This window comes from Ailuropoda melanoleuca, chromosome 10, assembly GCF_002007445.2.
Source record: "Ailuropoda melanoleuca isolate Jingjing chromosome 10, ASM200744v2, whole genome shotgun sequence".
Lineage (NCBI taxonomy): Eukaryota > Metazoa > Chordata > Mammalia > Carnivora > Ursidae > Ailuropoda > Ailuropoda melanoleuca.
Genome location: NC_048227.1, coordinates 4,698,795 through 4,718,484, shown reverse-complemented (window position 1 = coordinate 4,718,484; position 19,690 = coordinate 4,698,795). Strand labels below are relative to the sequence as shown.

At 45.2% G+C, this 19,690-nt stretch overlaps 1 protein-coding gene across 1 annotated transcript in view; it reads right to left on the bottom strand.

Moving 5' to 3' along the window:
- LOC100478867 (radial spoke head 10 homolog B) overlaps window positions 1-19,305 on the bottom strand; it is a 53,530-nt gene extending 34,225 nt beyond the window's left edge. Inside the window, exons 1-7 of the mRNA XM_019808280.2 lie at window positions 19,173-19,305; window positions 17,881-18,197; window positions 11,780-11,855; window positions 8,928-8,996; window positions 7,369-7,542; window positions 5,637-5,722; window positions 4,148-4,268 (exon numbers count right to left, since the gene is read on the bottom strand). Of these exons, the coding sequence (XP_019663839.1) occupies window positions 4,148-4,268; window positions 5,637-5,722; window positions 7,369-7,542; window positions 8,928-8,996; window positions 11,780-11,855; window positions 17,881-18,137 (783 nt within the window). The 5' untranslated portion in view covers window positions 18,138-18,197; window positions 19,173-19,305. The remainder of the gene's footprint in view (window positions 1-4,147; window positions 4,269-5,636; window positions 5,723-7,368; window positions 7,543-8,927; window positions 8,997-11,779; window positions 11,856-17,880; window positions 18,198-19,172) is intronic.
- Window positions 19,306-19,690: the final 385 nt, after the last annotated feature.

The window sequence follows — 19,690 nt, the reverse complement described above, 5'->3', positions numbered from 1 at the left end:
CATGTCACCACTCTTCTCTCAGAAACGAGTAGAAAAACAGAAAATGAGTAATGTGATACAGGAGACCAGAACAACACTATCAACCAACTTCATCTAATTAGCATCCACAGAATACTCCACTCAGAAAAAGCAGAAATACATGTAACATTCACCAGGACAGACCAGATTCTGGGCCACAAACTAAACCATAAGGTATTTAAAAGAAATATAGTCACACAAAGTATGTTCTCTAACCGCAGTAGAATTAAACCAAAAATCAACAACAGAAAGGTATCTGGAAAAGTGTCCAACTACTTGGAAAGTAAACAACATATGTCAAAATAATTTACAGGTTAAAGAAGAAGTCATAGGGATATTAGAGAATATTTTGAACTGAACAAAAATTACAATATATCAGAATTAGTGGGATGCAGAGAAAACAGCCCTGAGAGGAAAAATTTTAGTATTAAATGCTTAGATTAGACAACAAGAAATGTCTCAAATCAATAAAGCTTCCATCCTACAACTCAAGGAAAAGAAGAGCACATTAAACCCAAAGCATGGGGCGCCTGGGTGGCACAGCGGTTAAGCGTCTGCCTTCGGCTCAGGGCGTGATCCCGGCGTTCTGGGATCGAGGCCCACATCGGGCTCCTCCACTGGGAGCCTGCTTCTTCCTCTCCCACTCCCCCTGCTTGTGTTCCCTCTCTCGCTGGCTGTCTCTCTGTCAATTAAATAAATAAAATCTTTAAAAAAAAAATAAACCCAAAGCATAGAGAAGGAAGGTAATAACAAAGACCAAGTATTAAATTAAAAACTGAAAAACCTCAAGAGAAAATAAATAACACTAAGGCTGGCTCTTAAAGAACTTTCGTGACGTGGATACACCTGTAGCAAGACTGAAGACAAAAGAGAAAACACGAATCACTGGTACTGGGAGAAAGAGGGAGCATCACTATAGACCCCATATAATATATATTAAAAGAATCATGAGAGAATTTTTGTAAAGAAGTTATTTTTTTAAAAGATTTTATTTATTTATTTGTCAGAGAGAGAGAGCGCGTGCACAAGCAGGGGGAGCAGCAGACAGAGGGAGAAGCATGCTCCCCGCTGAGCGGGGAGCCCTACTCGGGACTAGATCCAGGACCCTGGGATCATGACCCGAGCTGAAGGCAGATGCCCAACCTACCGAGCCACATAGACATCCACATAAGAGACTATTATGAACAACCTTGTACCAATAAATTTCTATGAAATGGACAAATTCTTTCAATAATACAAACTTCCAAAACTTATTCAAGAGCAAACAGATGGGTGGCTTAGTCGGTTAAGCGTCCGACTCTTGATTTGGGCTCAGATCATGATCTCAGGGTCGAGACATTGAGCCCCATGTTGGGCTCTGCACTGAGTGTGGAGCCCGCTTTGGATTCTCTCTCTCCCTGTGCCCCACTCACACACCACTCCCTCTCTCTTAAAACACAGACACACACACACACACACACACACACACACACACAAAACCTCATTCACACAATCAAGTGGAATTTATTTCTAGGTTGTAAGCGTGGATCAATATTTGCAAATCAATCAATGTGAGACATCACATCAACAGGACAAAGGATAAGAACCACATGATCATTTCAACAGATGCAGGAAAAGCATTTAACGAAGTACAATATCCATTCATGATAAACACCTCGACAAAATAGGTTTAGAGGGAATGTAACTCAACATAATAAAGCCCATATATGAAAAACCCACAGCTAAAATCATTCTTAATGATAAAAAAAAAAAACCTGAGAGCTTTTCCTCATGGTCAGGAATAAGCCAGGGATGCCCACTCTCACCACTGTTATTCAACATAGTACTAGAAGTGCTAGCCATAGCAATCAGACAGCAAAAGAAATAAAAGGCATCCAAATCAGTAAGGAAGAAGTAAAACTTTCACTATTTGTATATGACATGATACTTTACATAGAAAACCTGAAAGACGCCACCAAAAAACTGTGAGAACTGATACATGAATTCAGTAAAGTCGCAAGACACAACACCAATCTACAGGAATCTGCTACATTTCTATACACCAATAATGAAGCAGCAGAAAGAGAAATTCAGAAAACAAACCCATTTACAACTGCACCAAAAACAATAAGATACCTAGGAATAAACCTAACCAAAGAGGTGGAAGACCTGTGCTCTGAAAACTATAGAACATTTCTGAAAAAAACTGAAGAGGACACAAAGAAATGGAAAGACATTCCATGCTCATGGATTGGAAGAACATTATTAAAATGTCTATAGTATCCAAAGCAGTCTACACATTTAAAGCAATCTCTATCAAAGTACCAACAGCATTTTTCACAGAGCTAGAAGAAACAATCCTAAAATTTGTATGGAACCACAAAAGACCGCAAATAGCCAAAGCAATCTTGAAAAGGCAAAGCGAAGCTGGAGGCATCACACTTCTAGACTTCAAGTTATAATACAAAGTTGCAGTGATCAAAACAGTACGGTACCAACACAAAAATAAACACGATGAATGGAACAGAAAATCCAGAAATAAACCCATAATTATACAATCAACTGATCTTCGACAAAGCAGGGAAGAAGATCCAATGGGAAAAAGTCTCTTCAACAAATGGTGCTGGGAAAAGGGGACAGCAACATGCAAAAGAACGAAATTGGATCTCTTAACACCAACACAAAAATAAATCCAAAATGATTAAAGACCTAAATGTGAGATCTGAAACCATAAAAATCCTACAAGAGAACACAGGCACTAACCTCTTTGACAGCAGCCATAGCAACTTCTTACTAGATTTGTCCCTTGAGGCAAAGGAAACAAAAGCAAAAATAAACTAGTGGGACTTCATCAAAATAAAAAGCTTCTGCGCAGTGAAGAAAATAATCAAAAACTAAAAAGCAACCTATGGAATGCAAGGAGAAATTTGCAAATCACGTATCTGGTAAGGGGTTAGTATCCAAAATACACGAAGAACTTACCAAACTCCACACCTAAAAAACAAACAATCCAGATAAAAAATGTGCAGGAGACATGAACAGACATTTTTCCAGAGAAGACCTACAGATGGCCAACAGACACATGAAAAGTGTTCAACATCACCCGTCATCAGGGAAACGCAAATCCAAACCACAATGAGATACTACCTCACACCAGTCGCAATGGCTAAAATCAACAACACAAGAAACAGCAGGTGTTGGCGAGGATGTGGGGAAAAAGGAACCCTCGTGCACTGTTGGTGGGAATGCAAATCGGTGCAGCCGTTCTGGAAAACAGAATGGAGTTTCCTCAGAAAGTTAAAATTAGAGCTACCCTACAATCCAGCAATCACACTACTAGATATTTACCTAAAGAATACAGAAACACTAATCCATAGGGATACACGCACCCAATAGCAGCATTACTTACAATAACCAGATTATGGAAAGAGTCCAAATGTCTATAAACTGATGAATAAAGAAGATGTGGCAATTATATACAACGGAATATTATTCAGCCATAAAGAATGAAATCTTGCCCTTGGCAATGACATGGATGGAACTAGAGAGCATAATGCTGAGTGAAATAAGTCAGTCAGAGAAAGGCAAATATCATGATTTCACTCCTATGTGGAATTTGAGAAACAAACAAGCAAAGAGGGAAAAAATGAGAGAGAAAGAGAGACTCCAAGCAAGAAACAGAATCTTAACTACAGAGAACAAATTGCTGGTCACCAGAGGGAAGTGGGTGGGGGGATGGGGGAAGCAGGTGATGGGGATTAAGAAGATATTATTAGGTTATGCAGATGTTATTAGAAAATCTTGGCTGTATAAACTATATAAACTTGACCATATAAAGCCTTTCTTTTCTGTGTGGGAAATACACAGCTTCTCAGGTGTAGACAACAGACTTGGTCCGCACATGAGCAGTGGGAATTACGATTTGCCCATGCCAGGACCTCACTTGTGCATAAGATCTTTAGAGAAAGCTAAATGATGAAACGGTACTTAAAAAAAGATGGTTTGGACCAAGAAATCATCCTTTGGGATTCTGAAGTTAGCAGAGCTTAGGTTTAGTTACCGGATGGTATACAGAGCGACCCAGGTGCTGAGTGAGGAACAGCAGGGTCCCCACGTGGACGTGTTCGGGTCACACGAGCTGGCGCCGTACCTGCATGCCCATCTCCCACTGGCCCGTGTACTCCTCGTTCGCCGTCAGCCACCTCATCTTGCCCTCCCCGTGGCGCATGTTGTTTTCCCACTGACCTTCATAGATGTTTCCAGATTTGTAACTGGGACCAAAAAAAAAAAATGGAAAGCAATCAGTTATTTTATATACCATACTTATCTTTAGGAAGACTTTCTTTTGAACTTCTTCTCTTAACACGTTGGAAGAAATCCAACCCTTATGTCCATACAGTCTTCTTAAATTCAATGGATAGGCATGGGGTCAGTGGAAATCATCTCCTTAGGGGTAGGATAAACCACTTTATTAAATCCTTGGATCATTTAATAAGGTGAGAAAGTGGATAAGTGCAGAGATTGTAAATCTTTTAAAACTAACTCCCTATGGGATTATGATTAGTTGACATTTCGCCCCCAATTATTCCAACCCTTAAAATGTTTGACTCTATCAACTCGATCTAAAAGCAAGCAAATGGGGGCGCCTGGGTGGCTCCATTGGTTAAGTGTCTGCTTTCAGCTCAGGTCATGATCCCAGGGTCCTGGGATCGAGCCCTGCACTGGGCTCCCTGCTCAGTGAGGAGCCTGCTTCTCTCTCTCCCTCTGCTGCTCCCCTGCTTGTGCCCTCTCTCTCTGTCAAATAAATAAATAATATCTTTATTAAAAAAATAAAATAAAATCAAGCAAACGTGTCAAGAGTCTTCCAAAAACATACAGTAATAGGTATCCATGATGAATAGAGAACAAAGACAGTTTCTACCTGTGATAAAATGAAACTGTATTATTAAACCTCATTTAAAATAATGTTTCTCTAGGGGCGCCTGGGTGGCACAGCGGTTAAGCGTCTGCCTTCGGCTCAGGGCGTGATCCCGGCGTTATGGGATAGCCCCACATCAGGCTCTTCCTCTATGAGCCTGCTTCTTCCTCTCCCACTCCCCCTGCTTTGTGTTCCCTCTCTCGCTGGCTGTCTCTATCTCTGTCGAATAAAGAAATTAAAAAAATCTTTAAAAAAAAAAATTAAAAGTTTTTAAAAAAAAATAATAATGTTTCTCTAAATTTTCCATAGAATTTTTTCATCATTATGGAGATTATACTGGGGTGAATTTAAATATTCCACCCTGCTTATATAGAAAATGTATTCCCTGGAATTTCTACACCTTTTTTTTTTTTTAAGATTTTATTTATTTGAGAGAGAGATCGGGAGAGAAAGAGCATGCGTGAACAGGGGAAGAGGAGAGGCAGAGGGAGAGAGAGAGAGTCTTAAGCAGATTCCACGCCCAGTGTGGAGCCCGACGTGGAGTCTGATCCCACGACCCCAAGACCATGACCTGAGCTGAAATCAAAAGCTGGACACTCAGCTGACTATGTCACCCAGGCGCCCCTCTGTACCTTATCTTTAAGTCGCCTAAGTGAAAATTATTTGGGCCCCCCCACACACTTTTCACCCACACCCCACTTGTGGCAGCAGCGATACCTACCATCGGACCCCCCAGCCGTTTCTGATGTTGTACACCCAGTCCCCCTCGTACCAGGAGGTACCCTCTTGGTTGTAATAAATAGAGCCCTAAAACAAATAATATCGTTTAAAAAAAATCGAGCCTCATAAAACAAATGTTTATTACAGGTAAAGATTTTAAAAATATATGAATTTAGGGAGTCTAAACCACACAGAAGTCAATGTCATACTTGGGCAAGGCCCCTCATCCGTCGTAGGTTTCTGTCTTGGAATCAAGCAGATGGTAAGATAGCCCCCACATGAGAATGCGCTGTTCACTCATCAATTCCTCCTTAACAACGAAGGGTTCGCATTAAGGCACGAATGCCTACAGCCATTACATTCGGTCTATACGTTATATTCGGTTATATTCGGTAACTTCAAGTCAAGTAAGTACCTAAACAATTCTGTTCTGTTGTTACCTAAAGTGAGCAGTAGCGCCTTCTCTACAATCAAAGATCCGCCCCCCCTTTTTTTCTTGAGAGCGAGCGAGTGCACGCGCACTTGCAGGAACAGGGAGAGTGCAGGAGCGGGAGAGGGAGAGAATCCCAAGCAGGTTCCACACCCAGCGGAGCCCAATGCCAGGCTCAATCCCACGACCCGGAGGGGATGGGAGGGGAAGAAAAGAAAAGAGAATACAACAGACAGAGCAGTCTAGATCTGAGCAGAGTGACGATTATAGTGGTAGAGGGTTTCTTTTCTTACAACAGTTTCCAAAAACAGGGCTACAGTATTTGATCATCCTATACAAAAAGCAAGACAACAGTGCCAGGAGCAGCAACCTTGCTTAGAAGTGAATGTAATGTGGGGCACTGGGTGGCTCAGTCAGTTAAGCGTCTGCCTTTGGCTCAGGTCACAATCCCAGGGTCCTGGGATCGAGCCCCGCATCGGGCTCCCTGCTCAGCTGGGGAGTCTGCTTCTCCCCCTTCCCCTGCTTATGCTCCCTTTCTCACTCTTATCAAATACATTTTTTAAAAAATTAAAAAAAAAAAAAGAAGTGAAAGTAACGTGCATCACCGGCGAGAGGGCACACTGGTGCAGCTGCAGTGGGAAACAGTCTGGAGGGTCCTCAAAATGTTAAACAGCCCGTTCCCACGTTCCACTCCTAGGTTTATTTGCCAGAGAACTGAGAGCAAGTACTCAGATAAGCCCTTACACGCACGTTCATAGCAGCGCTTTTCACAGAAGCCCAAAGATGAAGAGAGCCCCACTGTCTGTTGATGGATGAGTGGATACACAAAATGTGGTCCATCCATACACTGGACTATTATTATTCGGCCACGAAAAGGAATTAAGTACCTACAACGTTGAAGAATCCCAAAGACATGCGGCTGAGTGGAAGAAGCCAGACACGGAAGGTCACACACAGTAGGGTTCCCTTCCTATGAGACGTCCAGGATAGGTAAACCCGTAGAGACAGAAAGCGGACTGGGGGCCGCCAGGGGGTCGGGGCGGGGAATATCTGCAGAGCCGGTACAGGTTTTATTTTGGAGTGTTGATGAAAATGTTCTGGGACCAGAGAGGTGGAGCTCTCACAACGCTGGGAGTGCCCTAAATGCCACCCGCCGCTAACTCCAAAATGGTCCATTTCGTGTGATGTGAATTTCCTATCAATCAACAGAAAGTGAAAATACTTTCACACCAGCCCCCACCTCCCACCCTCTGTGTTTGTTCATCCTATCAATGGACGGGAGTCACGGGGCTGCCTCACCCACCTTCCCGTGTCTCTTGCCGTGACACCAGTGGCCGATGTAGGACACGGGGTGCGTGCTGCATTTGAACATACCAAATCCTTGCCTCACGCCGTGGATCACTTCTCCTTCGTAGGTGCTGCCATCCGGCCACGTGTACACGCCGTGGTTCATGGGGGTGTTCTTCACAAACTCCCCCTAGGGCAAAACGGCCCAGAGAGTGAGAGAGAGAAAGCAGGGGAGAGACCCCAAATTCTGTGGGCGGTTTCTGACATCTCCTTGACTACTGGATACTATTCCTGTCTCTCCTCCGTGGAAGCAGTGGAGTATTCCCCCACACCCCCAGTTTCCACTCTCCTCCTTCCTTCTCTACACACCCCATCCTCTCTCACCTCCCCTCCCCTGGGCAGAAGCCCCAGCAGAATAAAACAGCCAGAAGCTGTGTGTAGACAAGGGTCCAAGAGCCAAACAGGCGGCCTCGGGCGCGTGAGCGTCTAGTGTTCTCTCCAGGGGACTCCGGTGATTAGCCCAGCTTGGTGATCAACTGATGGAAACGCTTCTTGCCGCCTTGCCAGCCCCGTGGGTGCCTCCCGGAAAATCCGCGCTGCTTGGGGCCAGGATGGCAGCCCTGAGCCATTGGATTCTCTCTCGGGAATGTGAGCTCACCAGAGGCAGGCAGGCAGCCAGCGGGAAGAAGGGGACAGGGCGACCTGGCCTGAGCGCCGGCTGGATCCCACAAGGCCGGCTGACTTCTCTGAAGGTACTTTTGTGACGGTTCCAATCCTTCCCATAAAGCCTCCCGTCTAGGCTGGTGTGGTAGGGTCTGTGCCTACAAGAAGGACTCCCGCCTGAGAGCTGCCAGAAATAAACCTAGGCCCACAGGCTAGAGGCAGTGTGTTGGGGGAAAAGAGTTTCCCTGGAAAGGGTGGCCCCAAACCACCAGAACCTCAGGCTCCCCTGTTCCTCTAAGCTGGTCTCCCACTGTGCAGCCCCAGTGAGCAGCCCAACTGGCCCAAATCTGCCTCAGTTTCCCTCACTTGGCTGCTACTTGAATATGTGGATTACAGGCACGTGTTTTAAATATCTGCATTACCCCTTACAAATGATGTCAGGAGCAGCTCTGCAATCGCAACGTCTAGAATAACCTAGCAAAATCCATCTAAAAACGCACATTCCCTTTAAACCAGCAAGACGGGTTAAGGGGGACCCACAACAGAGGAATAGAAGCAGCCAGTAAAGATAGCTGGAGCTGGAGGGATGGCTATGGTTTGATCTCCACAAAAATAAAGGTACAGAAGAGAACGTATAATGAACTATTTGTGTTTGTGAAGAGTAAGAGAGGCCAAATACAAAAACACACAGAGAACACAGAGACCTCCAGAACGTACAGATGAAACAGGTAACGATCACCAGAGGAGCCTGTGCGGTAATGAGTCACTTTTCACCTACAGTCTCTGGTTCTCCGGACTTTTTTTAACCCATGTACTGGATCACTTTTATGAAGGAGTATGTTTCATTGCGGGAAGCGGACCATTAAGTTTCATTAATTACACCTTAAAACCGTAACACATTACGTGCTTTACCTCGTATTTCAGTCCATCGGCCCAAACGTAAGTCCCTTGTCCATGCATGAGTCCTTCTGAAAACATACCCTTCAAAACAGAACAACAAACCCTTAGGACCAGTCCTTCATTCTACATGCCACCTGCCACCATGATTTTAGGTCTTAGGATGGAGCCTTCTCCCCCCTTTCACCTGTACGAATATGCTCGTCCAAATTCCCCAAAACGTACAGCAAGCGGCCCTATGCAACGGTTAAACGTGAGTTATAAATTCGGTCTGTGCCTTCCTGTCCTGATTAAGTGGCAAAAAAGGCCACAGTTCAAAAATATTCACATGCTTTTGGTTTTGCATGTCACAGTGCAAGGATTTTTAAAAATTATTTAAACTAGGTAGACCTGGTGAAAACCATGATGTGGATATTAGCAACTACTCCATTTGTAAGTTTCATGCTTGTCTGTTTTCCCTGCTGGGATTTGTCCAGGTGGGTGTGTCCGCGTGTACGGACATATTCTTACATGTACTCGATCTATGGTCGTCAGTATCGTCCGCTTCTATTTAGTGTCTGTTAACATATAGGAAGTAGTCACCAACAGCTTAGCACACCTGGATGTCTAAATGCTGCCAGAGAAAAGAAGGGTAAGAAGACGTCCAGTTCTTCCTCGGAATCAATCACCTGGTTAGAGGCGGGCTGTGTGCAGGGGAGGACACACCCTGCGTCAACAGCACCCCACCCTGGCAGTTCTCAGACTCTACCATGCCTGGGAGTCGCCTGGGGATTGTGAAAACACAGGCTGCTGGGCCCACCCCCGAGACTGATTCATCAGCAGGTCTGGGCTGGGGCCCGAGAGTGTGCATTTTGAAAAAATTCCCAGGTAATGCTGCTGGTCCCCTGGACCACGCTTCTCTGGGGAACCTCAGCCCCAGCTCACCAGCAAGAAGACACGTTAGGTTATGAGCCCGGGTTCGCGACAGTCAGGCTGGGACGGAGGAAAACATGGGGCAGCCTATGGTTCTCCAACTGTGGGCTGGCTCTTGTGAGTGACTATGGGATCCATCAGGGTCACAACAACCAGTGTTTTAACAAACTGGACTAGAAAGGATCTCACTGCCTCTACGTGGTAAAGGCAAAGGTTTCATGAAGTGTTTGGTTTCATGTCTATCTTGAGGGGATTGTGATGTAAATACGTGGCAAACCCGGGGCCTCATGACTTGGGGCCCGGGGCTACCGAGTCATTCTGCTGGGTCCGCCTCTCTCACAGCTTAAAGAAGATCTGAGTGATGATTATTTTTAATCAAAAGAGTCTGAGGAAACTACGGAAAGCTTACACAGCAAGTAGCAGGCAGTGGGTGGGGAGGAGAGCCTCTAGAAATGGAGGGTGTTTGCCCCCACGGGAGGCCAGTGGGCCAGGCTTGAGCTGGGGGGGACTAAGCCAAGCACCTCTCGGGTAGTCGGAGCTGACGCCGCGTCCTCAGCAGCCTGGGAGGGGCTGAGCCCGGGTGATCAAGAACCGGGGATCGTGTCGAAGTGTTCACACACCAGGGCTGCCAGAAGATTCTGATTCTGAAAGAAGATTCTGATCAAGATGAACGCAGCTGCTTAATCCAAAACTGGCGAAGGCCGACAGGACAGTCGCCTTAGTGAGTATCATTCAGCCATAATGGCCTTTCTAGGAGGTTTTATGACACAGGAATAAGAAGGTGTCGTATGTTTGGCGGGGGGGGGAATCAGGGTATGGAAACCCATGCTCTAGGACCCTGACCGCAACAACTTGTTCTTAGGACAAGTACATGTTTCTTTGGTAATCTGAATGATCACGTCATTATTAACGACGGCAAAAACATGAAACCGCCTCAAACTATCTAATAATTATGGTACAGTACTGAGTAGTAAATCAGAACGCTATGCAATATATATATAACATATTATATTTATGTTATATAATATATATTATATATTATATAATTAAATATATAAATAAAATATCATAATATAAATAAAGTCTATTTTATATTTATAGAGGAAGAAATGGGGGTCAGTGTTTAAATGGGGACAGAATTTCAGCCTGGGAACATGAAAAGTTCCAGAGATGGAGGGTGGGGAAGGCTCTACCATGATGGGAATGCAGGTAATGCTACTGAATTACACACTTAAAATGGTTACAATGGTAAATTTAATGTGTGTTTCACCATGAAATATTTAATATGCAGCAATACAGCAACGTATTCATAAGTGAAAAAAGATTCACGACGTGATCTGCAAAGTCAATAGGCCCACGTGAACGCGGATACTTCCTTCTTTCCATTCACGGAATAAGAGGGACACACAGCACACCCAAAATACTTACCAGGAAAGGATCCATACTGGGATTTTACTCTCATTTACTTGACTCACCTTGATGTTGTTTGTACAATAAATAAAAATCAGGAAAAGAAAACAACCTAAAATGACAACTTTAGGGGCGCCTGTGTGGCTCAGTTGGTGAAGCGTCTGCCTTCGGCTCAGTTCATGACCCCAGGGTCCTGGGATCGAGCCCCGCATCAGGCTCCCTGCTCAGCGGGGAGTCTGCTTCTCCCATTGCCTGCCGCCCCCCTACTTGTGCTCTCTCCCTTTCTCTCTCTGACAAATAAATAAAATCTCTAAAAACAAATAAATAAAATCTTTAAAAACAAATAAATAAAATCTTTTAAAAAACGACAACTTCAGTTGTAAGGAGCCATGCTTTACCTTAGAACAGGTAATCGAAATAAATCAGCATTAAGTACTTCCAATTTCTTTTGGAGAATCCATGGACTTTTCTGAAGACACAAATCTGAAATTCTCACAGAACATTCTAACCTTCCTCCCTGCCCGCTCCCGAAATGTGTCACTCACGTGGTAGGTGCAGCCTCCTTGAAAGACCGCAAAGCCTTCTCCCTCATAGAGTCCACGGACTTTTTCCCCTTCGTAGCTACAAAGAAATAAAGCTCAAGGCAATGAGTGGCGTGAGCAAACTGAAGTGACAGTGGGCGAAATCATAATAACATCAGGGAAGAAGTACAGTGAAGATATCTCATGTTTATTCACTCAACAAACGTTCCCTGAAGCGCCACTGTGCCCCTTTCTAAGCACTGGCCTGGCGCCGTGAACAAGACTGGAAAGTTCCTGCCCTCGGGGGAGCTCATAGGTCACGGAGGAGACACAGACAGCACACAGGAAACACACAAACAAGGTAAATCCCAATCATGTTCAATTTTTGGGAAAGACGTGATCAGGGAACGCGGCTGACAATAAGTAGGCTGCTACGTACAGGCGGTCAGAGCAGAGCCCTCTTGGAGGACATGGGAGCTGTACTGAGACCCGCAGGTCGTGAAACAAACAGCCCTGTGAAGAATCCTGGGAAGAGAGAACAGCAAGTACAAAGGCCCTGAGGCAGGAAAGAGCTCGACAGCTCAAGTTCAGCCAACAGAAAGGAGGGTGGCCCAGCTGGGGCACAGGACGGAGGGAGGAAGAGAAAAGGAGACAGAGGCTCAGGGGCTACAGTAAAATCCAGACCTCCAAGAGGGGAGTTGGCCAAGGTCAGATTTACATTGTGCAGAGAGCACTCTGGCTGGATGCTGCGTGAAGAGGTTGTGCGGGGAGCTAACAACCAGGAGGAAACAGCGAAAGGCGGTGGACATGGAAGGTGACAGTTTATTCTGCACAGTTTCTGTCTGGAACAATGAAAAAGTTCTAGAAATTGATAGCAGTGATGGTGGCACAACAGGGTGCGTGTACTTAATGCCACTGGATTGTGCACTTACAGTGGTTAAAAGAGGAAATTTTCTGTGTACATTTTTTAAGCAGATTCCGCACCCAGGATGGAGCCCAGCACGGAGCCCAGTGCAGGGCTTGAACTCACGACCCTGAGATCAAGACCCAAGCTGAGATCAAGAGTTGGACACTTAACCCACTGAGTCACCTGGGTGCTATGTTATGTGTACTTTACTCTGATAATTTAAAAAGTTTTTTTTTAATATATTATAGATATGAGGCCAAAAGGGCTTGCTGATATGCTGGCTTTGGGGAATAGCGGATCAAGAACAGTGTGCAGATTTCGAGTTCAGAACCAGACGGGTAACATGTGATTTGGGACCTCACTCAGCTCTAAGCTCTGGGGTAAGGGAGATGAAAAGCAAACGAACAGGTGACAGCCATGACCAAACCGGGCTTAGTCCAAGAATCCAAGGAAGATTCAACATTAGAAAGTCTATAAACACAATTCATGACACCAGCAAATCACAGGAGAAAGACCATCGGTCATTATCAAGATGCTAGAAAGGTATCTGATGAAATTCAGCAATCATTTCTATAATAACGCAAGGAAACTACCTAAACATAAGAGACTATTAAAAAGAGGTAGTATATATGATTTTTGCAAGTGAAATACCAAAAGCAACTCCCTTAAAATCTGCCTGCTCTTCCCACCAATTATTCAATATTGTTTTAGAGTTTCTAGGTCATGCAGAGAGTCGGGAAACTTAAGTAATCTGCATAAATATTGGCAAGAGTTAGGAAATTATTTTAACTCGAAGATTATGTGGTTATTTTCTTGTAAAACCCAAAGACTTTCTTCTAATTCATGAGAGATTGTGGCAACCCATGGGAGGGGAGGGGCGGGGGGGTGAAATTGGAATATGGTGGAGGAAAAGAATGTACTCTTCTTTTTTTTTTTTTTTAAGATTTTATTTGCTTGAGAGAGAGAGAGAGAGAGAGAGAGAGCAAGCATGAGCAGGGGAAAAGAGACAAGCAGACTCCCTGCTGAGCAGGGAGCCCCACGCGGGGCTTGATCTTGGGACCCTGGGATCATGACCTGAGCTGAAGGCAGACACTTAACCGACTGAGCCACCCTGGTGCCCCCAAGTATGAACTCTTCTTTAAGATAACTTGCCATCACGTCATCTGTCATGAGTATATAGCACTTTGGTAATAAAAAACAATGAATAAAGAAACTGTCAAGGATCTTTTAAGGTCATAATACCTCCATTCAATGGTATCGATACCTCCCCTCACTCCCAAGACACATACATGTTTCCCAGTGCTCTTGGCCTGGATCCGGACAAGCTCTATGTCAGGATATTCAAGTCCTCTGGCTCCCACATCAGGGTACCCCAAGCTCCACCATCCCTGAACCAAGTCAGTGCACATTGCTGAGAAACTCTGCTGAGTTTCTCTACAAAGAGCCCAGTGCAGAACATAATTATGTAGTGCCTACGGAGACCGTATTTCCTACTTTTTAATATCCTCCTACAGTGCTCAACCCAGAGCTGGCACGTGGTAGCTCATTAACAGAAATTGGTGGCACTTCCATATACTAGTAATAGCAGAAAGAGCAATTAAGAAAACAATTCCATTTATAACTGCACCAAACCCAATAAAATACCTAGGAATGAACTCAGCCCAGGTGGCGAAAGACCTGTCCTCTGAAAACTATGAAACGTGGATGAAAGAAATTGAAGGCGATACAAACAAATGGAAAGATATTCCATGTTCATGGATTGTAAGGATTAATATTGTTAAAATGTCCGTACTACCCAAAGCAATCTACGGATTCAATGTAATCCCTATCAAAACGCCAACAGCATTTTTCATAGAACTAGAACAAATAATACTGAGATCTGTATGGAACCACAAAAGATGCTGAATAGCCAAAGTGATCTTGAGAAAGATGAACAAAACCGGAGGTATCACAATCCCAGATTTCAAGATACACTACAAAGTTGTAGTAATCAACACACTATGGTACTGGGACAAAAACAGACACATAGATCACTGGAATAGAATAGACAGCCCAGTAAACCCACACTTATATGGTCCATTAACCTACAACAAAGGTGGCAAGAATGTACAATGGGGATGAGACAGTCTGTCATAAATGGTGCTGGGAAAACTGGACAGCTACATGCAAAAGCATGAAACTGGACCACTTTCTCACACCATGCATAAAAATAGACTGAAAATGAATTAAAGATCTAAGTGTGAGACCTGAACCCATAAAACTCCTAGAAGAGAGCACAGGCAGTAATTTCTCTGACATCAGCCACAGCCACATTTTTCTAGATATGACTCCTCAGGCAAGGGAAACCAAAGTGTAGTCCTTATAGGACTACATCAAAATAAAAAGCTTTTGCATAGGAAAGGAAACCATTGACAAAACAAGGCAACCTGTTGAATAGGAAAAGATATTTGCAAATAACATATCCAATAAGGGGTTAAGGTATAAGTCATATAAAGAACTTACACAACTCAACAGCAAAGATACAAATGATCCCATTAAAGAATGGGCAGAGGACCCGAATATACATTTTTCCAAAGAAGACATACAGATGGCCAACAGACACATGGAAAGATACTCAAAATCACTTGCCAACAGGGAAATGCAAATAAAACCACAATGAGATATCACCTTGCACCCGTCAGAATGGCTAGACTCAAAAAGACAAGAAACAACAAGTGTTGACAAGGATGTGGAAAAAAGGGAACCCTTGTGCACCAATGGTGGGAAAGTAAACTGGTGCAGCCACTGTGGAAAATAGTATGGAGGTTCCTCAAAAAAATTAAAAACAGAAAACCATTCCAGCACTGGATATTTGCCCAAAGAAAATGAAAATACAAATTCGAAAACATAAATGCACACCATGTTTATTGCAGCATTACTTACAAGAACCAAGATTTGGAAGCAACCCAAGCGTCCATCCATAGATGAATGGAAAAAGAAGATGTGGTATGTACATACGATGGAATATTACTCAGCCATAAAAGAGAATGAGATCTCGCCTTTTGCAACAATACAGATGGACCTAGAAAGTATTATAAGTGAAATAAGTCAGAGAAAGACAAATACCCGATTTCACTTCTAGGTGGAATCTAAAATACAGAAAGTAAAAACAGACCCACAAATGCAGAGAACTGATGGTTAGGGGGATGCGCAAAACGGGTGAAGGGGAGAGGGAGATACAGGTTTCCAGTTACGCAGTGAGTCCTGGGGATAAAAGGGACAGCACAGGGAACATAGTCAATGGGGTTGCGATAGTGCTATCTGGTGACCGATCGTAGCTATGCTTGCGGGGAGCAGAGCATAACGTCTAGCGTGGTTAAATCGCTATGTTGTACGCTTGAAACTCATGTAACAGTGTGTCACTATATGTCAACTAAGAATAAAAATAAAAGTGGCCACTGTTAGCATTCAAACAATAAATCTTGACTGAGCACCCACAAGGCAGAAGGTCTAGTGTTTGATATTTTGGGGTGTGTCTCTGCTGGGATGGAATATTCCCCCCGAGAGAGAGGTTGAGACCTGGAAACAAATTACAGTGATTCATACACATTAGATACGTATGTAATAGGAAGGAATACAAGCCACGTGCACAGTAACACATAAAAAAGTGAGAAGATGTTTTGAGCAGAATGACTTCCTATTGGGAAGAAGCAATGGAAAAGTTTGGACCCTAAGAGTAGGTGGGATTTGGTCATTCAGAAACACGGGACAAGGGGCGCCTAGGTGGCACAGCAGTTAAGCGTCTGCCTTCGGCTCAGGGCGTGATCCTGGCGTTATGGGATCGAGCCCCACATCAGGCTCCTCTGCTGTGAGCCTGCTTCTTCTTCTCCCACTCCCCCTGTTTGTGTTTCCTCTCTCGCTGGCTGTCTCTATCTCTGTCGAATAAATAAATAAAATCTTTAAAAAAAAGAAAAGAAAAAGAAAAGAAACACGGGACAAACACTCCAGCAAAGCTATCTTTGCGAGCAAAGGTAAAGCCAAGGGATAGTGGCGAGAAGTCTAGCTGGGCTCTTGAGTTTAAGAGGAGAGAGGCAGGCTGGGGTCAGAGTGTCAGGCCTCTATCCTATAGGCAATGGAAAGAAATCCAACGTTTCTAAGAGTGTGGGAGCTCTGTGGAGGGAGTCTGTGGGATGAGGAACTGAGGCCTCCCGCCAACAGCCATGTCAGGGAGCCGCTTGGAAAGCGGACCGAGCAGCCGGCCAGGCCTTCAGATGATGGCAGTCTAGACTGGCATCTTGGCTGAACCTCCAGAAATCCGAACCCAATACCAGCCAGCTAAGCTGCTCCCCAGTTCTTGACCCCCATAAACTGTGTGAGATAATATTTGTCTGAATTATCACGTTCTGGGTGACTTGTTACAAGAACAGACAACTAATCCAGGGAGTGATGGAAACAATTAGGAAGGCAAATCTCAAATCTTTAGGAAATGAGGCCAGCAGTCCAGTCAGGAGAGAATGAAGAGGGGACGTAAGCATAGAGAAAAGGACTACTGAGAGAAGCCGAGAGGGAAAAGAAATACCGAAAGCACAGGGAAGGAGGAGGACAGCCTGGAGAGGGAGGAAATGGTAGCACCCTTACAGAAATCAGTAGAGATAGACAGAAAAGCCAATGGCTTGAGGAGAAGTAGCAACATGTGGAGGAACCTTCAATGGGGTGTGTTTTCCCGAGTTAAGAACCTGAGGCTCAGGGCACCTGGGTGGCTCAGTTGGTAAAGCGTTTGCCTTCGGTTCAGGTCATGATCTCAGGGTCCTGGGATTGAGTCCCACATTGGGCTCCCTGCTCAGCAGGGAGTCTGCTTCTCCCTCTTTTTGCCCCTCCTCCTGGTCATGCTCTCTCTCCTGATCTCCTCCTCTAATAAATAAAACCTTAAAGAAAGAAAGGAAAAAAAAAGAACCTGAGGCTCAGAAAAGTTCAATGATGGTGCTGACGTCAGATCTCATTTCAAGTCCTGCAGTCTTTGCTTTGGGACACAGGGGGCTTGAAATCCAGTGGACAATGTCCAGTAGGGAGTTAAAAATTTGAACCTCAAGCTCCAGGAGAGAGACCTAGATTTTTATAGTCATCTAGGGGAGGGGCAGGGAAAGCCACAAGAAGAAACTGTGAGAGAGACACAGAGAGAGAGAGAGAGAACAGAGAGCATAGAAAGGGGAACATGGAAGATGCAAGCCAATAAAATCACCTTTCGACTATGAGTTTGGTGAGAATGGGTTCTTCATACTGAGTGGCACCTTCATTCTGCTGGTGATCATGTTTGGACTCTCTTCGGGGCTCCAAATCGATGGGCTGCATTTCCAACGGTGGGACAGCAACTGGGGACATCTCTTGTCTAGCGGCATTGCCGTCTTGTTTGGCAAACTCTGGATAATCCGAGAGAGAGGAGGGAGAGTGGCCAGACTTATCCCCCTTTTTGTCGGCTCTTTTCTTTTCTTTCACCATTGTCTTTAGAAGTCCTCAAGTTTCCTTCACTGTTTGTTTCAAAGCGCTGATCAGTTTCACCTGAAAAATAAAAATTCTTTAAATACTTGCAGGTTTCACTTGGAGTTAAAATTTTAGCTTTGCAACCCAGCGTCGTGGTCGTTCTCCTCCTGAAGCTTGAAAAACTACAACCATCAAGTATCACCAGTTTATAGAAATATCTTCTTGGTTGTACCTAAAAAAATTTTTTAAACTGGAACTACCCCCTACCATTTTTTTTTTTCAAATAGTGTCCCAGCAAGAAGGTAACCTGATACAAGAAAAATGTCTACTTAATCCCTAAGGTTTTAAAAGCCCATCTCTCAACACATCTGCCCGGCAGAGTTCCCAAGAGCTGGATTCGGGCTCCTCATGGCGCCTCACCAGCTGTGAGCTCTGGAGCAGGTGATCTCCTTCTGCTTCACTGACAAATGGAAATAACAGTGCCGCGTCTCATTTGAAGAATTACATGAAACGATGCCCTGACACCCCCTAAAGTATGGGATACAGCACACTATCCATGATGGAGTGATTAGGTCACTTTCCTGTTTTTGAACTTGAAATCACTGGCTGCCTACTCCCTATGCCAGACTGAGTGCTCCCACGCCAGAAAAGGAACGGCGTGATGTGTGCCCGAGGTCACAGAACTGGGGGGCAGGTCCCCGAAGCCATAGTTTCCATGGCCTCCCAAACTGGCCCCATTGAAAGCATCTCAGTCCAACAAGCAGGACACACAGATGAGTCCTGGGGTGCAGGGCAAGGTCTAGTCCCTCCTCACACCCTGAGGGGTGCAGTGGGCACCCCATACCCCCAAGGCTTGGATAGCATCCTTTGGACACCCCGCCTGCCAGCTCAACCCACCCCTAAGCTTTGCTCTCACCAACATGATCCTGCTTTTCTCTTCCTTCAAACCCCCACTACTCTTTCAGCCCCCACCCCATCATTGACTGTCCTGTGCAGCCCAGGTGAGTCTTTGCTATAGATAGGATTTCTGGTCCTCTGTGAGTAAAATCTGACCTGCGAATAAGGCAAATCTCGTTTCTCATGCCGTTTTCCCCCCTAACTTTGACGGTCTGTGAGGTCGTATTATCGTTATTTGTTCATTAGGCAGCAGAAAAGGAGCGCGCCTTCTCTGAGCCTGGGGTTCCCCCGCACCCGCTCAGGTCCTGGGGCCCCCCCGCACCCGCTCAGGTCCTGGGGCCCGCGTCTGCCCGGCGGAGGAAGAGCGGGACTTGGCCGTCACGTCTGCGGTGGCGCACGCAGGACCACCGGCAGGGCGCTCACCGGGCTCCGGACTCCCGGGGGCTCAGCCAGGCCTTGGCGGAGGTGCTGCGCGGAACGCGGAGCGTCCTGACGCGGGCCGGTCTCCAGGGAACCGCGGGCCCCGCCCCGCCCTTAAAGGGACCGCCGGCTGAGAGGCCGCTGAGCATCAGCGCTCACTCCATGCTTCTGGTCCAGAAAGCCAGGTGGCGGCCTGGAGTTGGATGCACCTGGACCTGGGTTCTCCCAGCTCTGCTAATTGCCGGGTGGCCTTG